This window comes from Vanessa atalanta, chromosome 20 (genome assembly GCF_905147765.1).
Source record: "Vanessa atalanta chromosome 20, ilVanAtal1.2, whole genome shotgun sequence".
NCBI classification, from domain to species: Eukaryota; Metazoa; Arthropoda; class Insecta; order Lepidoptera; family Nymphalidae; genus Vanessa; species Vanessa atalanta.
In genome coordinates, this window is record NC_061890.1 from 3536942 (window position 1) to 3561530 (window position 24589).

The 24589-nt window shown below is 38.9% G+C and overlaps 1 protein-coding gene across 6 annotated transcripts in view; it reads right to left on the reverse strand.

Moving 5' to 3' along the window:
• Nucleotides 1-2555: 2555 nt before the first annotated feature.
• The window catches only part of LOC125071855, a 110905-nt gene continuing 88871 nt past the window's right edge, over nucleotides 2556-24589 (reverse strand). For 3 of the 6 annotated variants that reach the window (XM_047682263.1, XM_047682259.1, XM_047682264.1), the window contains 17 exons: nucleotides 17007-17562; nucleotides 16412-16529; nucleotides 11245-11583; nucleotides 10560-11017; nucleotides 9688-9891; nucleotides 9123-9353; nucleotides 8660-8983; nucleotides 8188-8461; nucleotides 7779-8004; nucleotides 7396-7476; nucleotides 7058-7238; nucleotides 6600-6697; nucleotides 5964-6201; nucleotides 5400-5683; nucleotides 5128-5286; nucleotides 4802-5016; nucleotides 2556-4726 (listed from right to left, as the gene is read on the reverse strand). In XM_047682263.1, the coding sequence (XP_047538219.1) occupies nucleotides 4602-4726; nucleotides 4802-5016; nucleotides 5128-5286; nucleotides 5400-5683; nucleotides 5964-6201; nucleotides 6600-6697; nucleotides 7058-7238; nucleotides 7396-7476; nucleotides 7779-8004; nucleotides 8188-8461; nucleotides 8660-8983; nucleotides 9123-9353; nucleotides 9688-9891; nucleotides 10560-11017; nucleotides 11245-11583; nucleotides 16412-16529; nucleotides 17007-17562 (4111 nt within the window). In that variant the 3' untranslated portion in view covers nucleotides 2556-4601. The remainder of the gene's footprint in view (nucleotides 4727-4801; nucleotides 5017-5127; nucleotides 5287-5399; nucleotides 5684-5963; nucleotides 6202-6599; nucleotides 6698-7057; nucleotides 7239-7395; nucleotides 7477-7778; nucleotides 8005-8187; nucleotides 8462-8659; nucleotides 8984-9122; nucleotides 9354-9687; nucleotides 9892-10559; nucleotides 11018-11244; nucleotides 11584-16411; nucleotides 16530-17006; nucleotides 17563-24589) is intronic. The other 3 variants (XM_047682261.1, XM_047682262.1, XM_047682260.1) reach the window with 3 other exon arrangements.

A 24589-nucleotide genomic window follows, 5' to 3' on the forward strand; every position in this document is an offset into this window, starting at 1 on the left:
ACAGAACCGGCAATCGCAATAGTTACTTTTTCTACCGGTTTAATTACAAAATTATAAATAATCCACGTTTTTTGGCATCTTATAATCTTTTCTAGAGTAATATGCCTTATTTGGTAATTATTTTTTAATATAAGAGTTAAATAATTATTGATTGGCAATGTCGCTTAAAAATATATATTTTTTATTTTAATGATAAACAAACGATTATTTAATAGGTACTTACTTACACGATACACACAACTAGTTGTCTCCTGCATATTTGCTCGCGTTTTAGGGGTCAGTTTTTATCGTCAGGTGTTACTTGTTAGGCATAAAAGTAGCCTATGTTCTTCGTTGCAGTTCAAGCTTGCTCCATAACAAATTTCATCATTCGATTTAGTATTTTAACCGTGAAAGAGGAACATACAGACAATAGACAGAGTTCCTTTCGCATTTATAATTTTAGTATAGATTAAGAGGAAAACAATAATAAAATATTTAATAAGTAGCATTAAATTTTAGATATATCACAAAATAGAATAATTTTATTTTGAAAAATACTTAAATTTTGGCAGTGCTTATTGTGATTTTTACATGCACGAGAAGGTAAAAAGTTTTAGGTATATAGACTAAAATGATAGATACTTTAATCCAACTAATCTGAAAGTATGAATACGGAAATGCAAAAATGTGGCTCTATGTAAATTTTTAATACGGAAATAAATAGTAAAGTAAAAAGCAAGCAAAAATATCGATCTAAGGCGAACGAGGCGAGTAATTTGAGAAAGGTCTAAAGCCACAAACGAAAGAAAGAGGGATCTTTTTTAATAAAATAACGTATTTCTGGCAGGGGCAGACTAATATTTTTTATCAAAAATTATAAAGGGTTCCGCGAAAAATCAATTGATTAAACGTAGTTATTATTTGCATTGGTGTTGATTCGTTAAACAAATTCGATATAAATAAATAATAATAAAAAAAAAATGTTAAATGACAGACAGTTGTAAATTTGTTTAATTTTAACAGAACATGAACAATATCTTCATACCTTATACAGTCTTGCACGTGAACATTTGTTTTGACACATCACTATTTAAAGTTATCTAGAATGTCACATATTTTGCGATAAACTCGAAGATGGGATTGTTTTTCATAGAATTCGATGTATATTTCTACGATAAGAAGCACTAGGTAGGCGGAAAATACGGTAACTCCAGTCCATGAACGATTTTTTGGATTCCCATAGCTCACGCGTGTACTTTCGGTCATAGCGCTCATTTGGCAATAAACCAATGTTTATTTTTGGAAGTCAGTTGGTTTTTTTCAGTTTATAATAAGTACACTTTAAATAAAAAATAATAATTACTATTTTGTTTGCCATAATAAATAATGAATAGAGTACGAACTCGTAAATTATTTAAAACAGGGTCACGCGCTTGGTACTTCAATAACACGCAACCAAACTAACGACAAATGAAAAGTAGAGAACTTATAATTACGTATTATCAAATTTATAGTCGTTACTGAAGTTAAAGCTGCAATGTTTGTATATTGTATTTATAATATAAATCCAGCTAATTAGTTTGCTAAAGATTAGCTACAACTTTTATCTGGTATAATAAAACAATAAATTGTTTTTTAATTTTTATAGCAATATCTTTTCGGAACCGTGTGTATAATCATATTTCACCCTAAAGAGATCAACCCGATCTGATGAGTATTCAGTAGTAAAAAGATTATTCCTTGTGTGATATTATAAGCATCACAATTTCTCACAAAGCGGTTATATATTTTTTTCATATATTACGGTCAAGAAAATATGTAAAGAAGCAACAGTCAATTTATTATTTATCATTATTAATAATCAATCATCGTATCTTTGCATGCTTTTTATAATTTAGTATGTATGTGTGCTATAGGTATAAAACATTTTTGTATGTATGTAACGTACTTAACGTTTAGAGTACAAAGATAAACAACTTTGACCTTGAAATCATCTGACGTCATTGGTCGATCTCTAAAATAATCTATGTTTTCGATTGAATATGGACAAAATTGTTATCAGGACTTTTTAAGTTAAATTAATTGGAATAGTGTCGTATTGTACTAGTTATTTTAATCAAAAGTTATATTCATGAGGAATTGTATGTACTTAGTGCATAATATAGCTGAACTATAATCAAATTGCATAGAATATTTAAATATATTGATAAATCTTTTTTAAGAATATTAAATATTAATAAAAAGTTGTAAAATTGTCTATGACTAAATCCCATTGTCTTTTGATAACTTCAGACTTGAGTATATATGACAGTTCGGCAAAGGGCCATGGTAAAGTAGGGTCTAGGCCGGGCACTCTGTAGTAATAATCAGTATAGTGTATAATATAGTAACCAAACAAGATCAATAACTGAAAAGTCAATCAATACAATCTTTACACCTTATGCCATTGAACTTGAATAAATATTAAGTTTTAGTATAGTATATGTTGTATAGAAACGCTATATAATATAATAGCAAAAATATTGACGTTAAATTCTGTATGTATGTAAAATGATTGAAAATAAAAAACAATATAGATTTGCATCTTATTTATTGATCTGTCCTCCCAAAACTTTGTTTTTACTTAAGATCGGACTTACAAGGATTATCTTCTCTTTCGACTACTTAGTACGTTACATTATATAAAGAAATCACAATGTGTGCGGCCGCCGCCGCCGCCGCCGCCGCGCGCCTCGCGGACACTAGTTACGTTAATCAGTCGTTTTATTCACAATATTTGAAAGACATGTACAAACACCACACCCGCTTGCGTGTCCAACCTCCGTTCAATTACCAAAGACTATCTACGGCTCGATTTATGATTAATGTCAACACAATTTTTACGTTTAACTCAAATAGGTTTGTTCTTTATTGAAAACATATTCGTTTTAATTATTTTTAAGTGAAAACAATGTTGGGGTGTCGTTCGAGACGCACGCAGCTCACCAGCGACCGGACACGTCAGACGTCAGACGGCAGTGCGCGGGCGGCGGCGGACGGTCACGGACACGGACGCGCACGCACACGGACACACACGGACACTCTCGCACTCATAACCCACTCCCGCTCAATATTTATACCCGGTCCTCGGACCGACCTAACTAGAAAATGAAAATCTCTATCGTACTCGTTAAACTAACCTGTATAATTACAAATGCACAGTATGTATACATAATAACCATACACTTTTACAATATGTATATAATTTACCGTTTCGTTAACCGTGTTTACACTATGTATACGTATGTATATGTCGACCGGACTTCGCTGCGTCGGCGAACTATACATAGACGATCGATGCGCTATTTACACGAGACAAATGAAAATTCAACTACGCGTATACTAACTCGAATGATAATCGCGACAGCGAAATCCGAAGCGAAGCTATACAAAAAAAAACTTATCGTTTGTAATCCTTAAGCCTAGCGCGGCATGGCCGCCTCGAAACGCCCGTGAGCGAGGAATCTGCGAAATGCCCGGGCGAGGTCATATAACTTATACAAACTATCATTTACACAATTTACAAGTACTTAGGTGTAGACATGGACGAAGACGCGCGGCGATCCTACGCTACCGGTGTTGAGATGGAAGACTGGGTCAATATTACAGTTTCGCTAATGTGTGGCTGCCACTTAAATTTACTGAGGTATGCGCAGCGGCAGTGCTATATATTGTATTACATAGAATATAGCCATCTCAATTCTCGAACACGCTCATAATGCCGAATAATGTAGACTCTGACCATCTGACAGCTTGCACGTAGTAATGCTAAACTTTCAGAAACCGTTAGATTATTCTATCTCAGTGAGTCGAGACGACACAGATTATAAATACATGGTCGCGTTTATCTTGTATTCTGGTATATAGAATCACATCTATCAATATACCATTTCGCTCCACATTATTCATCATTACGGTCACTACGACATTAAAAAGACGAAATAAGTGAAAAAAATAACAAATAAATAACAATTGAATATTCACATCATCTCACTCTGTAGTCATATGTAACAATATCACTCATCCCGCCAGTAATGCCGAGTGACTGCCAGCTCGTCGCGAGCAGATTCCTCCTCGCTCGCTCGCCTCTCACTTTACATAACTATATACAATCATTACATACATTTTCATTTATTTCAGAGTCGTACATAAAAATATGCGCGTGTTATTCGATTAGTTTGCTTCGCTCGTAAAAAAAATATCGGCAAATGGAGTCTATATGCGGAAATATCGACGTAAAATCGCGTTTCGATCACAGGATAATACGAACATCGTCCATTAAAGCTTCTCCACAGAAAACTGCATCCCTGCTTCGTTACATAAAAACTTCGCCGGCGCACGGGATCCACGGCCGAGTCCGCTCGCGAACACCGACACTCGCGACGATCGTCACTTCGAGTCCTCCAGTCACTGCACTCGCAGTGAACTCATTATCTTTCGTTGTATCATCCACGGTAGCCGTCCCCGTAGCGGATGACGGAGTGTCGCCCGCCGGGCGCGGACGCGGAGGGGGGCGGCGCGGGCGGCGGGCGACGCGCGCGCTAGGCTCGCGGGGGGCGCGCGGGCGGGGCGCGCGGCCGTCAGTCCTCGTCCGACAGCGGCTCGTACTGCGCCGACATGAGCGGCGCCGGCTCGGGCTGCGCGGGCGCCGGCAGCGGGGCCGCCCCGCTCGACACGCTGGCCGCGCTGCTCACCGCCGTGCTACCTGCGGGCGGACGGAGGGTTAGCGAAGCGCTTGCTGAACGTGGGAAGGCTTGGCGGAGCAGGGAGGGAGACTGACCGTCGGAGACCGGCGTGGCGACGTTGAGCGCGGAGTAGGGGTAGGCGTACGAGGTGGGGAAGGGCAGCGGCTTGGCGCGCTCGTCGGCATCGTTGCGCATGACTTCCACTATGCGCGTGGTGACGTAGTCGTAGGCAGTCAGTACGCCGCCACCGACGCCGCTGTACCGCCGCCCACCGCTGCCGCTGCCACCACCGACGCTACTACTGCCTCTCCTGTAATAAGACGAGAAATAGGATTATTTCTGTGCTATATATATATATCAAACGACCATTATAAGTTTTGGGATTATCTCGAATGAACTTCCGTCAATCGATTTAGCTCACCCCGCGTGGTGGTTGTCGGGCGGCGACACGGGCTCGAGGTAGGGCGCGTGTTTGGGCGCGTCCCGCCGCCAGTCATCCGCAGACACGCCCGAACTCGCACTCGCACTCGTGCCGCTGCTCGCCACGTACGTGTCCGCCGTCGACACGGCGAAGCGATTACTGAAATATCAAGTAAAATGTATTATTATGTTTAAGTAATGTTTTTAAAATTAAATTTATGATATATTATTTTTTTACATGCAGTAGGAGATACTTATGTATCACCAACTTACTTATGATGCATGAGTGTGTTGGTGTTGGGACTGCTGAAGTCCCTTACGATGATGTTTGAGGCGAGATCCCCGAGCTTGATGCTCTTGTGCATCACAGGCGGTGTCTCGTCACGCTCACGCTCACGCTCGCGCTCGCGTTCACGTTCGCGATCACGCTCGCGGTCACGCTCACGTTCGGGCTCGCGCTCACGTTCGCGGTCACGTTCACGATCACGCCCATGGTCGATTGCGAGCACGCGGTCGGGTGGAGGTTGCGCCGGTTGCTCGCCTTCGCGGATTATCTTCTAGACCCAACAACAATAAGGTATAAGTAACTCATTCCACTTACTCAAAATATTATCGTACAATAAAAGGTCTAATCTTGTCCTTAAATGTATTTACTAAAAAAATACAAACATAGTTGTTTAATTAATTGATATTTTTAAAATGATGCCGGATATCTAACACACTACCCAGCTGATTTCATCTGATCGTATTAGCTAATTAAACTATTTGAAATATAGTTCTAGATGACTGTTTTAATAATGTATTGGCATGTTTTAATATGTACGTATTTACACTCACCGGCGGGAATCTCTGGTCACAGGTCTGGTTGATCTGATGCGTAATGATGGCGTTGATCAGCGAGGCGGCGGTGAGTTTACTGCTGTCGGCAGGTCTCGTGCGATCCGCTCCAGCCGCCGCCGCCGCCGCTGCCGCCGCCGCGGTGCCAGCCGCCCCCGCCCCTGCTCCCGCTCCCGCGCCCGCCACACTCGTCACTGTCGTTGCGACGCTCACCGCGGGCCGGCTGTGAGGCGAACAGCTAACCGGAAATAGACATTTGATTTTGATTATTTTTTAATCGTTTTAGGCCAACATATTCCCATGATTCTTATAAATAAAAGTCGGTATCATGGTAAGCCTAACCATAAAAAGAAAAATATGTAGTATATTTTATCTTTCAAGGAGGATAGATCTTCAAGTAGATGATCTTAAGCTTTAGGACTACACATAGTAATTATAAGTATCGAAGGTCTGCATGTGAGAGGTCGTGTACGTGTGCGTAGTATCGTGCGTGCATTTGTGAGCGAACGGCTTCGTGTGTGTGAGTGTGCGTGCAAGTGGTATCGCGTGTACGTGTGCGTGCGTGTGTATTCAAGTGGCTTCATGTGGACGTGTGCGTGCGTATGCGAGCGAGTGGTGTGGTGGGTGGCTACGTACCCGTCCTTCCGGTCGAGCGCGTGCAGCGGGCGCTTGGCGGGCGCGGGGCTGTAGGGCGCGCCGGCGCGACGCTCCTCGCTCGACACGTTCTGGAAATACTTTTTGCTCATAACCAGGGTTTGCTAAAAGATACGTTCAGTCTACATCGACACTTTAAACTGCTGCATTATAGCCCAGAGGCATTAACAATAGTATTCCTAAACCGCTGCCAGTCAAATATAGACGTTTTAATGAACATTCGTTGTCAGGGGGGCAATGTCACCTAATGTAATAAGTAACTAGTATACATTGATAATCAGAAATTGTGTTATGCATTTTAATCATATCTTGGATACATTTTAGTATTTATGATTTATTATCAGTATTCCTTATTGTTTTGGAATAGAACTAAAGTAATCGAACATCATCCCTACCCATGTTGTTTTAAAAAGGTTTTAGAGACTCTTATTTTATTATACCTGTGCGATTTGTAAGTGAAGCCGATCGATCAGCGTGTGCTGAGAATGTTGAGGATGCTGAGGATGTTGCTGGAGCTGCGCAAGCTGCTGGTGCTGTGAGTGCTGCGGATGCTGCGGATGCTGCTGGTGCTGTTCGATCACGTAATGCCTATCTTGGATAGGTACCATCCCTCGTTCTCGACTGGAAAATAAAAAGAAGTTAATTCATATGAATCGACAGTCAATTGTAAATATATATACATATAACTTTCTTAATACAAATAATTAATATAGTTATACGATTTAAGTGATGTTATATTAGAATATGTAGTAAAACATGGTATAGTATTTTTAAATACCTGTCTCGTTGTGGAGCGCGTCGGTCCGTAGCGTATTGCGTGTGATACTTCTGTGACAGTGCGAACTCGCGGGACCCTCTACTGGAAAAAGAGTATCTTACTGGTAATATAAATATGAACATACGGATAATATTCGATATTCTTAAAAATTCGCTTCTTTTTATTTCAAAATGTTGACTAATCTCCTAAGTAAAGTAACCTGCAATGGAGCAGTAAGGTCTTGGCTTAGCAATTGGAGGACATTGACAAGCTGTTAATATATATTTTTTTTTATATTGAAAAATTAAATTATTGTTTAAATATTCTCCTTTAGACAATAAAGTAAAAAATTTTTGGACTGACGCCAACATTATTTACTAATTTCATCGTACAGGACCACATACCTCATTTCGTGGTGCTGCGGGTGCTGCTGATGTTGCGGATGTTGAGGGTGTTGCGGGTGCTGCTGGTGCTGCTGATGTTGCGGGTGCTGCGGGTGCTGCTGGTGCTGTTGGTGCGGGTGCGCGTGGTGTAGGGGCTCCGGTGCGGGCTCGGGCTCACGAGTGCGCGGCACGGGCAGAGCCGGTGCTGCTGACGCTGCGTTCACCAGCGATGTGAAGGCTTCATGACCTGTTGTAAGGGACATTGCATGTAGTCTCATTCGGGCCAGGTTATGGTGAATAAGCACCAATAAACATTTGGCAATTTTACGTGAATATAGTACGTTTACTAGAATCGGTATCTTTTACCACCTTCTTCGAGAGTCTATATTAATCATATAAGCAGTTGTACTATATCGTTCCCAAAACTTACCAGGGGGAGGATGGGGATGAGAATAAGCGTGTGTATGCCTCTGTATGACGGACACGCTGTCCCTATCCCGCCGGATTGGTTGATGCTGCTGGTGCTGCTGGTGTTGATGCTGGTGTTGCTGGTGTTGGTGCTGCTGGTGGTGCTGCTGATGAGGCGGCTCGGCGCGCTCTCTTCTCGTGCCACCATGCATCTGCTGCGAGGTGATGAAGTCGGTGAGCATTATCTGCCGCCGCTCCAAGCCGTATGGTCCACGAGATACCGCCGCCGACGTCGCCTGGAATTACATTATAGTTAAAAACAGGCTGTCTGGTTGCAGATACCGCAACCGATCTAAATTATTAGAAGACAATAATTTAACTCGATTTATAAGATAGTAATATCAATCTTTATACTCGATATATTGTCGTTTTACAAATCAGAGAAAATAGTATAAGCAGAAATGTTTTGATGGTATAAAAAGGTCGTAAGGTACCGTTGAAAATGAGGGTGACTGCGGTCTCGGCTGGTTGGGGGCGCCCGCGTAGTACGCGCCACCGGGACTCCGCCGTCTGTGGTAGTCCATGTTCCGCTTCTCTGGCAAGTGGTGCGGGCCGTGGACCGGCGTGCCGGCCGTGATGGAACCGGTTTTCTGTTCGAACCGAGTCTCGACGGGTGTGCCCAGTGTGATGGAGCCCTTTGGATTGGACAGCTTCAGAGTAGGGCGTGGTGATGACACAGGTTTTGGCTTGGCGTTGTACGTCGGGGACTCGCGATCGGGCTGAGTGCGGTACGTCGCGTATTCTGCGTTCCGATGAGGCTGAGGATAGAGGGCACGGTGTAAATACAAGCGTCATGGATAAAAAATTGCGAAGTTAACCTTTCGATCGACTCATGAAAACAGAGTTTAAGAATTTTTGTGCGATATATATTCTTATCGTGCTAAATAATAAACGTACAGGTTTAGGCGGCAGGTCGTGCCGCGGTCGCTTGACACTCAGGTCGAGCAGCGGCTCCGCGGGCACGTGGGGCGGCGCCCGGGGCTCCACGTGCAGCAACAGCAGCTCCTTGCCATCGGGCGGCAGCGGAGTGATGGTGGCGCCGCGGTGCGGAGAGCGTGGGGAGCGCGGGGAGCCCGCGTGCGCACCACTCACCACCGTCAGCGTGGCCAGCGACTCATGACTCGACACCTGCGGCGATCATCACTGACATTAAGACGCTTCCTTACGATCGATTGGTGAGCATGAACTCGCCGCGGTAAAATTATAAACGAATAAAGCAAATTAATTAAATAAATATACAAGTTAAGTTTTGTCATATTTCTTAGAATACGGTATCAATAAATATAGTTGGAGAAACACGACCAAATCGACTTCTATCTGAAAATCGAATACTAACGATAATAGTCATAGTTAATCAAACAACTAATTTATCATCTACTTGCACCGCGTCCAAACAAGAAAATGAGACGAGGACGCATCGAGGTACAAGCGATACGATGTCGGAGCCGGGAACGAGGCGCACCTTCGGCGGCTGGTGGTGCAGCGTGTGCGGCGGCAGCGGCGGCGGCCGGGAGTTCTTCAGCAGGCTGACTTCGATCATGTTGAGCACGACGTCGCGCATGGTGAGCGTCGGAGCGCTGCTGACGGCTGCCGCACTGCTGCTCGCCGCGCCGCCGGCGGCGCCGGGCGCGGGCGCGGGCGCGGGGGCGGGCGCGGGCGCCACCGACTGCGACACACGGATTCATATTCAAACTCAAGGACGCTTGACTCGAGTCGGAGACGAATTAATGGGCATCCTAATATATGTATATAATACTTTTTCTTACAATTATATTTAAAAAAAAGTTAGGTGGGTAAAAACCATCAAGTGGTGTTGGTAAGTCGACATCGCCTATCGATATTGGCGCTGTATGAAATAATAACCATTCCTTACATACCAAGTGCGCCACCACCTTGGGAAATAATATGTCATGTCACGTATCAATAACCCGAAGGAGCTTGTGCAAACGCACCTCGTACAAAAGTTATTTTTTATTTTAATTGTAAAAATTGTATTGTTTCCATTTATCGAAAAAATATATTCACTCGAAATGGCCAATTTATTTTATTTAAAAAGAATTAATATTATATCATAACAGAGGCCCCGCTCTAATACAGATCAATCTTACGTTCCCTCTCCGATGCGGTTCCACGCATTCCCGAGGGAGTAGAGGCTGCGCTGAGTTAAATTGAGAGCAACATTTTCATATTCGCCGAGTAATAAAACAGTATCGCGAACTAAACATGCCTCAGTTCGGTTTTTAACATATTATTTGCAAAAAAATGAACGAAACAAGTTCTTTTTCTGTACAAGTTAATTGTTATCAGTATTACCAAATTTAATTAATAACATACCTTTGCACTGGGTGCGTCGTTTTCTTCATCAGCCGTCTCCGTAGCCGAGGAATCATACTCATCCCGCCGATGCCTTCTGGGAGCCACTGCATCGGTCCGGGGCCCTGGTAGCGGCGGAGGTCTTGGAGACTCCGCACTAGCCGTATCCGTATCACCAGAGCTTAGTATGCTGTCGTCCGTGTCGCTGCCCCGCGAGGGTTGTCGTTCACTGAGCAACGTATCGAGTTGGAGTTTTTTTCTATAGGTGAAGTAGAAAGCCTTTAGACTGGCCGGAGTCCGTCCACTGGCGGCCGACATCCTCTCCCAGGCGGTGCCGTGCTCCCGCAGCAGTATTCGGAATTTGGAGGCCTCGTCCTCTGTGGGTTCAGGGGCGGAACCCCCTTCCCCTATCGTGTCTAGCCGTCGGGTTATCCTTTTGAAACAAGTTAGACAGCATTTGCTAAGATCACTTGGGATTTCTGTGAATTAAAAAATATATATAAATTAGCATTTTGTTTTGACAAGTATTCAATTAAAAGAAAAATATTGCTTTCGTTTTTTTTTTCAATAATATATGTGTGAATTTTTCGACGGAGGCAAAATATAATATATACAACATACACATAACATACATACAGAAGCGTCTTCACATCTAGTATGTGAATCTAATATAATCTTTAAGAATGTATAGCAGAATGTCACTTACGAAACTCATCCATGAGCGGCCTCTTTAAATCCTGAGGTAGGTCGTGCCAGCGCGGCGGCAGGTGTCTCAGCCGCTTGGCCCTGGGCCCCGCACACGAGGGCACCGTGCACCTGCTGCGTCTCGCACGCACGCAGCGGCAGTGGCACGCCTCGCACACCCTCGCACCCGTCGTCGACGGCTCCAACCCGTATTGGGCGGCTCTCGACGGTGCTACCGCCCTGGTGGCACCCGTCGCCGAACACACGGCACATGCGCTTGCAGTCACAGTGGTGGTAGTGGTGGTGGGCGTGCTTGATGGTGGTATCGTGGATGATGGAGTACTCGTTCTCTCCGTAACCGCTGTAAAAACAACTTATTGTGAAATCGTACTTGATTTATATACTTTAATTGTAGTTTTATTTAATTTTAATCTAGTTTTCTAGGAAGCGGTCATGAAAATTTAAGTGATAAACATATTAGAGCATTTAATTAAGGACATTCGACTTTAGTCATATTATTTATCATGAACTTTTATACAAATTATTACCACACATTCATCCAATAACTAAATCGTGACGCGTAAATAAATTCAACCGCAATGCAATTAAACCACTATCAAATCCGGATCGCACTAAACAATTAAACATTTAGCCTTAAATCAGAATGTGAGGTAATTCTCGAATCAGGGCGCATCAGACGGACGTGCAATATTCAGGCCCACGTTGGGCGCCAATTTGCAAAGCGAAGCAGATTAGCGTGGGTGGGGGGCGGTACCTCATAATCCACTATACATTATTTAACGCTTTGTTCAACTGTTACCTATTAGTGCATCGTTTTAATGTTTAACGTTTATTATGGAAGTTGTACATTTATACTTTACGATTGAATGAAAAATTAAATAAACATTGTTGCAACTTGATAGAGTTAATAATCTCTACATATAATAAAATGCATATATAATTTTAAAATAGGTGTAATGTTTCCAAGTATATAAACGGTATCAAGATGGATGTTTTAGCTGAGTTTGTTTGCTAACATAAAGTTAAAGTGAATCAACAAGCAATTAAATGCATTTACTTCAGATAATTTAACTTTTGAGGTTGCACTTTCATAAGCCAAACAGCTAGCAACTGAAAACTATACTTAGTCTATAATTTGAAGTATAATATCTAGGCATGTGTTTAATAGTATCTTGACTCAATAAACGTAGTACACTCAGAGCAGACTATTATTATTTATATTGTTATTATTTGATATTTCTATATATGGTTATATTAAGATGTTAATTTTTTACTATACCTATATTATTTTTTATGCATCATTTCTCACCTCATTGTAGATTGCAAATACAGTAATATAACTTTCATTTATTGTTTGAAATAAATCATTACGAAATACTTAAATTTATTTTACTATAGTTAATATTTAATTAATAAAATGGTTGGGTTATATAATTATTTAGGTCCCTTATTCTTCGTTCAAAATACTTCCGTATTTAAAAGAGAATGTAATATTTGCTTTTACCTCTCATAAATAAATTGGCGGAGTGATATTAAAATTGACATTGCTATGAAAGCTATATATATAACATTTCAATAAATATATTTCAAAGGTCACGAATTCATCTCTAAAACCGAACTCGCTCTGTCGATTAATACACCAATTACTGATATTTGTACAAGAACTAATTGGATCCGACTCCACGATTTATTCTGTGTAATTAAACTCAGCATAATTCGGTGTTCATTAGCGGTGGAAGGAATGGCGCCCAACATGGGACTTGCTCTATTTTTAATATAAAGATACTAAATTCAGTAATTATTTACTTGATTTTATTTTGGAGACAGAAACAGAAAATATTATCATTAAAACGTATAATGAATGGTATGAAAACTTAGCCACAAATCGGTGAAATTCTACGATATATAATAAGTGAATATTTTTTTGGCAGCAGAGACCCGGGGTACATATAGTAACCGGCGATTTGGATGTGATTGAGTGTCGCGTGTTTGCGGCGTTATGCCGAGCGTGACAATTTAACGAGCTACTGACAGCCACGTTTACCCGGACCAAACACGGGGGAGACATCTTGCAGATTAAACGTTCAGGCTCTGTTGAATTTATATCGTTTTCGATCATATTAAAATGAATTGATACAGTCCTATTTCATTTTCAAATGACATGAACAAAGTTCTGAATCTTCGTAGATGTATTTTTTATCGTTTATAAATGAAATCACTTTCGAAAATAAACGTAACTAAATAAAAAAAAATGCGAGAGAAGACTTTTGTGTACGTTGCTATTTAATTATCATCATATAATAACACTTTCACAATCATAATAGCGTTCGAAAGCCGTAATTTTGGGACAAAGCTCTGCAAATATCCCTTTTAAAGAGAGACAGGCTTGATTTGGTATTCCGTGTGAACGTGGACGTCACCGGAGCCAGGATTACGGATGACGCGGATAAGCCCGCTACGCTGCGAATGTTGATTTGATGTCCTGATGGAATTGTTAAAAAATATGTAAAATGTTTGGCTGGGAAACTTATACTGGACATTCGCTGTATCGTAATATTTTAATGCTAAAACTTTTTCTTCTTCTTCTTATTTAAGTACATGCCAAATATTACTCACAAGGGATATAACATATCTTTCCGTTTGTCAGTCCTATACAAAGAATCTCCTTGACATATTTTATTTATTAATTGAATATAAAAAATGTAAGAAAAACTCAACCTCAGGGAAATAATAGCTTTGAATAATAAAGTAGTCATTGTAAAGAGACATTCTAAGATTTTATACGACGAATGTTCGGTCCTTTTGTTATAATACGGACAACTTCGTTTTGCTGCTTTTTTAATATCATTTCAAAATGTGACGTTTCACTTGAAATGTTCGTTATAATAGTTTTATACCCTCCCTCGATACAGAGTGACGATATACAACGTTAAGAGATCCATCACAATTAAGTTATCACCAAAGTTAATAAGGCCGGCTAATTTACCTAAAATCTGAAGTTGTTTAACAAAAGACAGTTATGAATACTAGTTAGATTCGGTGTTTAACTCTCAATGGAGCGGTGTGGAACAAGGTCCGCCGGCCCCGGGGACCTCTAAGTGAATTAAGTGTTTGCCGACTCACAGACACTCGCCGGTTATTATGCCGAGAGGAATATTTTATACGCCATTGTGGATCGAGATTCACAAAAAAATGTCAAGTGCTTTGTCGAGATCTCGTATTTACATTTTATAAAATACGCCCCTCGCGATTCTAACAAATTAAAATATCGGGGCTGACGGTTTTGTATGTCGCATATTCAATAGGCCACTTTTATAATGAGCCGTCCCCGAAAACTAAACCCTATTATTTTCGCATTCATTATTCCTACGTTAATATTTAATCGCGTTTCCATAAGACGTCCAACATTTTCAACGCAAACTTTCGGGAGAGCGAGTGTATATAAAGTGGAGATAGCAAGCCGCGCGCTTAGTTCGCCGTCAGCAGCGAAACGAGGATGTTGTCTCTGTACCGTGCGTGGCTCGGACCCAGTCCTTGCGTGGCGAGACCGGCACCTCCACCCGGCGCACACAGACCCGTGCCGCGCCGGGCGAGAGCGCCGTCTCCTCCGTCATCACCACCACCACCCTCACCGTCATCGACTACATCCAGCGAACTCGACGTAGAACGCATCGAGCCCTCCGATCCTCCGAAGCATCAGAGCAGCACCGTGCTGGACATCGCGTGCTGCGACGGGCCGGTGAAATTTAGCCGTGTATTGAACGTGGCCTGGCAGGAGCCGACGTCGGAACGCGAATGGGCCTGCCGCCACAAGAAAGCTCAAACCCGGTCTACCATACACTACTACCCGTGCAAGACGTGCGGCTCCAAGTTTCCCTCTTACTACTTCGTGCACAAGCACAGGAAGAGGTGCCACGCCGAGGAGACGACCACGGGACAGAACTCGCCGGAGCCCTCCACGTCGAGTGCGTGATCTTAGAACGTGTGATTCGTTGGTGTCGCGAGTGTGGGAGCGCAGTAGGTTAAATTAATTTAGTTACCGTTGTTGAAATAAATGTTTACGTATGATAATTAAATGATGTTTTAATTTGAGATCCTAATCTTCTTGAATTTCGAAATCCAACTACAAACGCCGAATTAAAATTTAATATACGTACTCAAAAGTATGTATTTTTTTTAATTATTGAGAATAAAATTATGGTAGATTAATTAAATATAATTAAAATTCAACATGGCTAGAACTTATTCTCCTTATAAGAACCTATAGGTAGAGCTTGGTCTCGTATATTTCCAAGATGATCTCATTATGTACAAGCTAATTTTTTTCAAGTAACCGAAACTAAACTACATACAAGGCATATTTTTATAACTTAACATTTCATTTTTCGAACTTGTACAGCAACAGTAAATCCTTTCTATTAAAAAAAAGTACTCAGTCTTGTTTCTTCGTTAAAATAGTAAATAATATTAAAATAAATTCCACAACGTAAGTTTTATATATGATAAAGATTGTTGGTCTATCCGTGACAAGGAGACATACAGATTGTAGCATTAGCCTGGAGTCTAATGTACTACATGAATCGAGATCGTTAGTCGGACTGATCCCTCAGCTCAAGTCCAAATATTGTTGATAGATTAAAAATGGGAATTCCGAGAACTTTTTGTGTGGTGCTATTTCGTTTTATAAAATATTTTTTTACTATATATTATAGATTAACTAATATGTAAACATGTATAACTTTACTTTATTAATTAATAATAATTGACTAATAATATTGACTAAATAACTAATCCGAAAAGTCATTTCCTATTAACATAAGTCATCTAACAAGCTCAATTTGTTCCTTTTTCTTTCGTTAGATCGTAAAGAAGTTCATTATGTACAACCAATTTAACCCACAAAAATGGAAGCAATCTATTCCATTAGAGCAACATCTACACACGTGCCCCGTATCTCTGAACCGAGAACACTTTTAAACATCTTATAAAATGTGTTACAATCAGCCGACATAAATATGTAGCTTCCGAAATCGTTTTTAAAAAATACCATAGTATACAAAAAATTAAAAAGATTCAAGATGTCACGTGATTGACGGAAGATGGACTCGAATCGTATCCAGGGGCCCGTTCGTCAATTGTCAACATGATTGGAGAGTGAGGGTACTAACCTGGTTCAGGAGTTGGCGAGGGATGCGTGAGCGTGGGTGGCGGCGCAGGCTGCGGCGTGGGCGGCGCGCTGCCCGACGACGTGGACACCGCGCCCCCGCCGCTCGACACGCATGTCGTCTGAGGGCAACGGGCACAGCGTGAGAATGAGAGGCTACCATTGTTGGACGTGGCCCGAGTGGGTTAAACCACTCTGGGCTTTGGTGGTCGCGATTTGTGGAATCAAACTGTTTAGGTGGATATATACATATATATAATAGGTAGGCAGACGGGCAAATGGGCCACCTGATGTAAAATGGTCAATGGCCAATGCGCCACCAACCTTGGGAACTAAGATGTTATGTCCAGTAGTTACACTGGCTCATTCACCCTTCAAACCGAAACACAACCATACTGAATTCTGCTGTATGGTGGTAATATATTTGATGACTGGGTACGTACTGTAGTTCTATTTCTAAAAAAAATATTCAAGCCTTAGATTATAAACTAGTTTTAAGTAATTGCTTGAACATCAGAACTTAGGAAACTTGCAAAATTATAAAGGTAGTCATGAAGAAAAAAACTGAGACATTTATGCTTTAATTGAAAATCACTCACAGTAATAACGGTAGTTGTAATCGTCGCGACGGTAGCTGGTGGTAGTTCCGGTAAGGGCGGTAATGGAGTTTCGGGCACCGGCGGCGTAGCTGGTGGAGCTGGACTACCCAGTGACGCTACACCTGATGGTACGCATAGCCCACTCGAATAGACACCACTAGAAGTCACTACACTTGCACCACTTAATCCACTAGAACCACTCACTCCGCTAGTACTCGTAAATACATTAGATATACTCATACTCCCACTACTACTCATGCCACTGGAGCCAATCAAAGCGCTCGAACCACTCATCGCGCTCGAACAGCTCAAGTTGCTTGAACCACTTAGTCCACTTGAACCGCTATATCCGCTTGAACCACTCAGTGCGCTCGAACCGTTCAGTCCACTGGAACCGTTTAGTCCACAAGAACCGATCAGTTCGCTTGAGCCGCCGATCGTACTTGGTCCACTCATCTCGCTATTGTCGCTCGTCGTGCTGGCCACGGGTCCCGGCGGCGCTGACGAAGCGGGCGGCGGAGAAGGAGGGAGGGGAGGTGTTCTATCTAATTCCGACCTGTATAAACATTCATTAGTTATTAAAATATATTTCCATATAATAAGTACATTAAATTAAGTGCAAAATATATTCTTCTTGTATAAAACTTATACTAGAGCAAACAATCAATCAGTATCAATGTGTATACACGCACACACACCGCAGCGACAGTCGATACCCAGACATTACTATATTCATATCTAAAAAAATTTAAAACTATTAATATAAATTTGTAATCACGTAATGTGAATACTTAAGAATTAATTGTATTATATTCGTCCGCAGTTTATTAACTCTCCCGGTGGGGGGAGCCTCAGGGTAATTGGTTAATATAAAGAGTGGCGAATTGCGCTAATTATGTTTGCCTTACCCCCTCTCCCTCCTGCGCTGTTTGCACTTGTGTAATATCGCATTAATCAGTTCAAATGTGTGTTGTGTTGATTTTCATATTATTTTAAATGCTGTCTCATTTCAATGAGTTTCTTTAATAATAAATTATTTTTTTATATTCATTCAAGAACTAATTATATTAAACTTAATGGGTTTTTTTTGCTTGGTTTCATTTTTTTCTGCTATCATTAAAATTAATCAAGCATTGATTTTAACTCAACCAAATTTACTCATATCTTTAAACATGAAACAATAACAGATAATAAATTCTAATAATAATATTTAAAATGAAACTTATTTTTTAACTCCATCGTTAAACAATCTGCGATCGCAACCCGAAATCCGGTGGTAATTAAAATTCGACCAATTAAAGCGTAGCTCGTAATTAACGGGGAGGCTGAGCTAACAGTCCTGGGTCGTGTCGGATTGCTGTCGTTACTGAAAATACTCAACTACGATTTATACGTACACCTAGTTTTGCCTCGCGCTTTCACTCGTAGTTTTTAAATAGCGTCGTATAATTGAACTGAAGTGTACCCACGCTTATTTATAACTTACTAGAGATCACTACCATGCAATTGCAATGCAATTTAATTAATAGTTTTAAAAGAAAGAAGTTAATAGACTACTACTTATTAAAAGAAAATCATTATAATATATATAATCGTAGAAATAACATAAAAATGCAAGATAGGTTCTGTTTCACCTATGGTAAATTATTAAGAAAAATATGCTCCGGAGTTTCAGAAACGTTAATGGTAACGACTTCGCTCTTTATGGTGTTGCGAAGGTATCTAAATACTATTATCGATACATCGATTACCAAGGGCTAGAAGAAAAAAAAGTCCGACTGATAGACCTTAGATCTACGACTAGCGTTTTCAACATTACAAACTTTCCAGCTCATGAATTAAGTATACATTCTGATATTTACCGGGAGTTACCCTAGTTTTATCTCCAATAATGGCGTTCAAACGATTCTTATTGCATGAACGTGTTTATTGTTATAGCTTCCTATATATTTTTGCTGTAGTCTTCTCGTACAAGTAATAAATATAAAATCGTTTGACTGGCTAACTGCTAAATATTATGTCGTTAGTTCGCTAAAAAGGAATTTTTCGAAATTTCAACCATAAAGGGGGAATATTTGTATTATCCGTACAAAGTCTTCCCACTTACAAATAGTCTCCCGGGCTAGTATTAGATGGATTATCTGTCTCTGTTAAATATTTAATCCTATTATTATTATACTTCTTGAGAAAACATTAGCGAAGGGAATATGTTAAAAATTGATTAAAAATATATATGTATAATGTATGTAAATTCATGGATGTATAGACTATCAAACCTCAAAATACACATCACCGTCACAGAGTAGAAAAACAGTTCACGAATAATTAATATTTTAAAAATTAGATTAATATCTAATATAATTTGTAATATTTCCATCGTAATGTCAATGAAATAAAAGTGTAACTTTTTCTGATTTCCCGTGTTTCGCTTCCACGATTGGTGCTTTTAATTAAGGCAATTAGAAAGATGGGCCGCTGCTGTTTGCGTAAAAATCTAAACAACCACGGTGAGTTGGCTAGGGATGTGCTGCTATCGATATCGGTGTTCGCATCGATATACAATAACGAATCATTAGAGCCTGTGTAGTTTTAATAATGAAAATAACTTGATTTATATATGACAAAATTGATTATTTTATTCGTAGCAAGCAAAACCAGCGCCTACCCTACGCTGGTTTTGCTTGCTATGCAGTCAAATAGTTAAAACAATCAGTGTTGAAGACGAGGGGATGAGTTGAATCATTGTCGTTACTCGGCTACGTTGTTTGACTCATTCATCATTCAATTAATTTTATTATTACAACAAACAATCTTGTTTTTATTTTATTCGTGCCATAGACCACGAGGGTATTTGTGAAGCCGTACGATATATCCAGGCTAATCTGTATTTTACATCGACAAGCGATCCCAATTTTGGTAACAACGCATCCCCCGGGATCCTCCTCAAATAATAGCTAGAGTGAATGTCAACACACGCATATCGCAGCATTATTATTCCTGTACTATTGACAACTCCCCCTTCCCCTCCCTCGGGAGACGGCGAGCGGGACGTTTTTTTATTTGATTCATTGATGAAACACTCGTTTGAAATGAATATAATTTAGGGAAAGCTATTTATTTACATAGCTTCATCCAATTGATGTTATATTTACTCGAATGAAATCACATAATTTTTTCGCAACGAATATATTTTATATATTCTTTCTTGAACGTTATATATCTCTAGTATCTGTTGTGCCGAGTCCCAATACAAGGGTGAGCAACTAATGTTATTAGACATAGCGGACAAAACAATTCAGATATCATGTGTGTCAACGCGTAGGGTAATGACTTAGAACTGCTTGTGAAGGCCTACTTGAATAAAGTATTTTTGCGATTGAATTTGAATTTAAGAAGTATTATGACGTCATCATCATCAATGTTTAAAAACACAGGCGAATTAAATCTTACGTTTCACTTGATTGTCTACGAATCGTATAATTGAAATATATATCATTTCTACAAGTAATGTAATTACTGTATCCACGTTATCAGCCGCATTAAATTTGAAGCGGTTTCATAGTTAGTTGGCGTTTGAGATTCACGATTCTGAGATCAAGGGGTATCTACCGCAAAAAACTTTTATTTAAATCGGATTGTTAACCGCTGACATAAGCGCGTAAAGCCACGCTTTATATATAGCTTATGCTTATGTCAGGGGGGGCGGGATGAGTTTAGTATAGTTAAACTCTTTAGCGTTATAATATTATATATGTAGGTATAAATATGTGATTAGTTTTCATTCGCAGTCGTCGTGACTTTGACCACAGTGATATAGTTTTGAATCGGTATAAATTTGAGGTATATGTTATTATTACTGTCACCATAAATAAAAAAAAATAATTAAAATTGATTGGGATCGCTACTCAATGCTCGGTAAACAAACGTTTAATTTTTATTGCACTCAACGATATGTTTAAATATGTAATTGATATTTCAAAGTCCATTTTAAATATGATTAAATTTAATATTTTTAAAAATATAATATTTGTAGAAGTAATCGTTTTCAATTACTTGTTCAAACATTTAGAGTAAAAAAATAACCTATTTATACAAATTATAACGAATTTAACGTCAATTTGATGTATAAAGTTCATATTCCATTAATTTAAGTGTTTTATTTAATTATTATTACGTTGGTGATAATTGCTTTGAGTGTATGTTTGTATGATGTGTCATTTCATACAGTAGCTATGTTTGTTAGTTACAGCTAATCTCAAAAATTATATTCATCCATTCATTTCTGTATCACCAGTGCATGCAATTAACGATGTTAAAGTAGTTTAATAACTTAATTAAATCAAAATATAATTTATTCGCGTAGGCTCAGATGTCGTTTTATAATATTAAATAAAATGAAAACCGGTTCAGAATGTAGGCTTTAACGCGAAGAATCTTTTGTTACTTTTTTCCAACAATAAAGTTACACAGATGATTAATTAAATACAATTGAATTAGTTATAACATAAACAAAGACAAAAACGGCGCGAAATAAAAGCGTCGATAGTGTGACTAATTTATGAATTAATATATTTTTTTATTTATATTGTATGCTAGATTTTCTCCAATATTTAAAATATAAGAGATGGCAACATTAAGATACAATTTATAAGTAATTCATCTGCGGGGAGCTTAAGTGAATTGGACGGGAATATGAATTTTAAACGGTTAATGTAAAGAATAAAGAAAAATCGGTCCGATCTGAAGTTCATATCGGAGAGTGGAGAGCAAACAGCGGACGAGAGCTTACGGAATACCCCTTTTTCGTTAACTGTTTAACGTTTTATGGAGATTAGATTTCGAACGGAATTTTGAGAAATAACTACGCTACCTTTTAATTAATAAGATAGTGTAGTTGATGACGAATTAGGTAAATAATATTTAATCAGTGATTTGTATATTATGCCAGGTCACAACTATTTTCCCGAGGAGCCCGACTTTCTGTTACGGTGTTTTGGTGTGTGTATTACAAATTAGGACTACCTATACTACCTATACTGTTTTACGCATTTATAAATAAATAAGTCAACATCACATACATTACTCTGAACCCAATGTTTGTAGCTAAAGTACTTCTGTCATGGAAATCAGAAGTGACGACGGTACCACAAGCACCCATACCCAAGACAACAAAGAAAACTAATGATTTTTTTCTACATCGACTCGACCGAGAATCGAACCCGGGACCCCAGAGTCGCGTACCCATGAAAACCGGTGTACACACTACTCGACCACGGAGGTCGTAACGTATTTATAACATTTCTAAAGACTAACTACACCGATCATACGTCAGTTTTGTATCATTCATTTTCTTCTTAAACAAACATATTTATTATATGCCTATATATAAGTATAGTCTCTCTTTTAAAGAGAAGATTTGAAGCATATTACAACTCGCTCAGGTGGAGGTTGACAGTTTCACATACATATACATACTTTATACAAAATTTAATTTAATCATAACCCACAAATAATCACTGGGTTTTTTTCAGAGACGAAATTATTTAAACACAAATTAAGAAAATTAAAACTGTGTATAAATTCTGCGGCAATGTGCGGCAATAAATAAAATCAAAGCGCGTCAAATCATATGAAGTAAGGATTGTTATAAAAAGGTTCTAAAATCGTCAAAAATGGCGGTCAAATACGTTTCACTTCGAAATAAGGAATTAAATAATAGTATAGATATCAGATATGCACATTTAGAACTTATTAATATTAACTTGGCCTTTAAAAACAATTAAAGCTAATATGAAAAAAAAAACATGGATAAATAAGGCATATTGAATGAAATTTATGAATATGATATGAATTTCTAGGCAGGATATATAAAAAATTGTTGCTCACTGACATACTATAATCATTAAAATGGTGGAAAAGAGTAACTTCTGAGTGACTTTCCGAATGGCTATTGCCGCGGTAGCTTAAAATTTAATTCAACATTGTAACATGACGATTCAAAAATGATTTTATGAACCTACTTAATTAAAGAATATTTTATAAAGTTTATAAATATACTTTAAGGGCCTATTTTATAATCCGTATATGTATATTTCACATTTATTAATAGTTTTATATCAACAATCGACGCAATACGTATCTTTATTAATATTAAAATTAATTTCAACGATTTAACATAGCACCGAGCGACAGTCGACGGATCCCTGGCCGCCTCATCTCACCCGTATTGAATAATACATAGCGTTGTGTTGACACGGCGTAATTAAAAAGCCAGCTCGATGCTATTGACATTACTGCCGTTTCCGACATTGTTTGACCAAAATATACTATTGTAATTCGATTTTAGACAATGAACATTTTTTTAAATAGTTATATGGTTATATTTTAAAACAACTACCGAGTTTCTTGCCGTTTCTTCTTGGTAGGATCTACACCGAACTGGTGATAGCTTTACTTTTAATACATTTGTGTAAAACGACGTTTCAAACGTGTTTGTAAAAGCCTATTTTGATTTTGACTAATATCACATTCTTAGATCGAAACATCAAAACATGTGACATTTCACAGTACATTATTTAACCATTGACTGGGATATTATGTCGTTATTAGAAACTAATTACAGCATCACTCGTGTTTTAGATGTTGATCGTAAAAAAGTCTATACCCTTTCTTGGGGTTCAAGCTTGCTTCATACCAAATTTCATAAAATTCCGTTCAGTGGTTCAGCCGTAAAAGAGTAACAGACAGACAGAGTAACTTTCGCATTTATAATTGTGGAATCTGTAAGTATTAACATCTTAGAACCCATATAGTTTCACTGATGACAATTATGTAGAATTCAATCATACAGTCAGTAATTGGTGCCATTACCCTTTTGCTTGACCGTTTTCTCTTCTATTTATCAAGTGTTTCCATTTATTTTTGCTCGGGAGACATTGTCGAGCGTTAGTGTTATCAATATGTTTTTCAAATTTCGACCACTGCATAATTTCCGTACAATCAGTACATACATAGAATAATTACATAAATATGTTTTAAATTATTCTACGGACTGCCATGAAACCAAATGAAATATTGCTAATGACTTATGAACTAACAAATATATTAAAACAAACGGAATAATCCATAAATTCCACATAGACATTATGAAATTAATTACTTTGAAATACCTTTTTGTATTTCATTAAAGTATTATCCTAATATACCGTTACTATAATATGAAAATACTAGCAGTAATTAGAGGAATTTAGATGGAACTTTTTGGAGATACCGGACTACAGTTTGTTGATATGCGGCTTTGAGCTTCGCAGTTTTTTTAAGTGAACAGAGATGGCGTTATTGTCGTCGCAAAATAATCTCGTAAAGTTCCATGAATGAAAGTTAGATGGCGCTCGTTTTAGTTATACGCGCTTTCGAGATATAAATTACAGGAGAATTGTATCGACATGCTGTAAAAACTAATCAGATATTACCTAAATTATAACACATGGTTTTAAATAAATTAAATATGTCCTAAATATTGACGTATAATTGTTGTTTTGTTCGTCGAATGTGTTCGTTTAATACATTACAATATTTTAGAA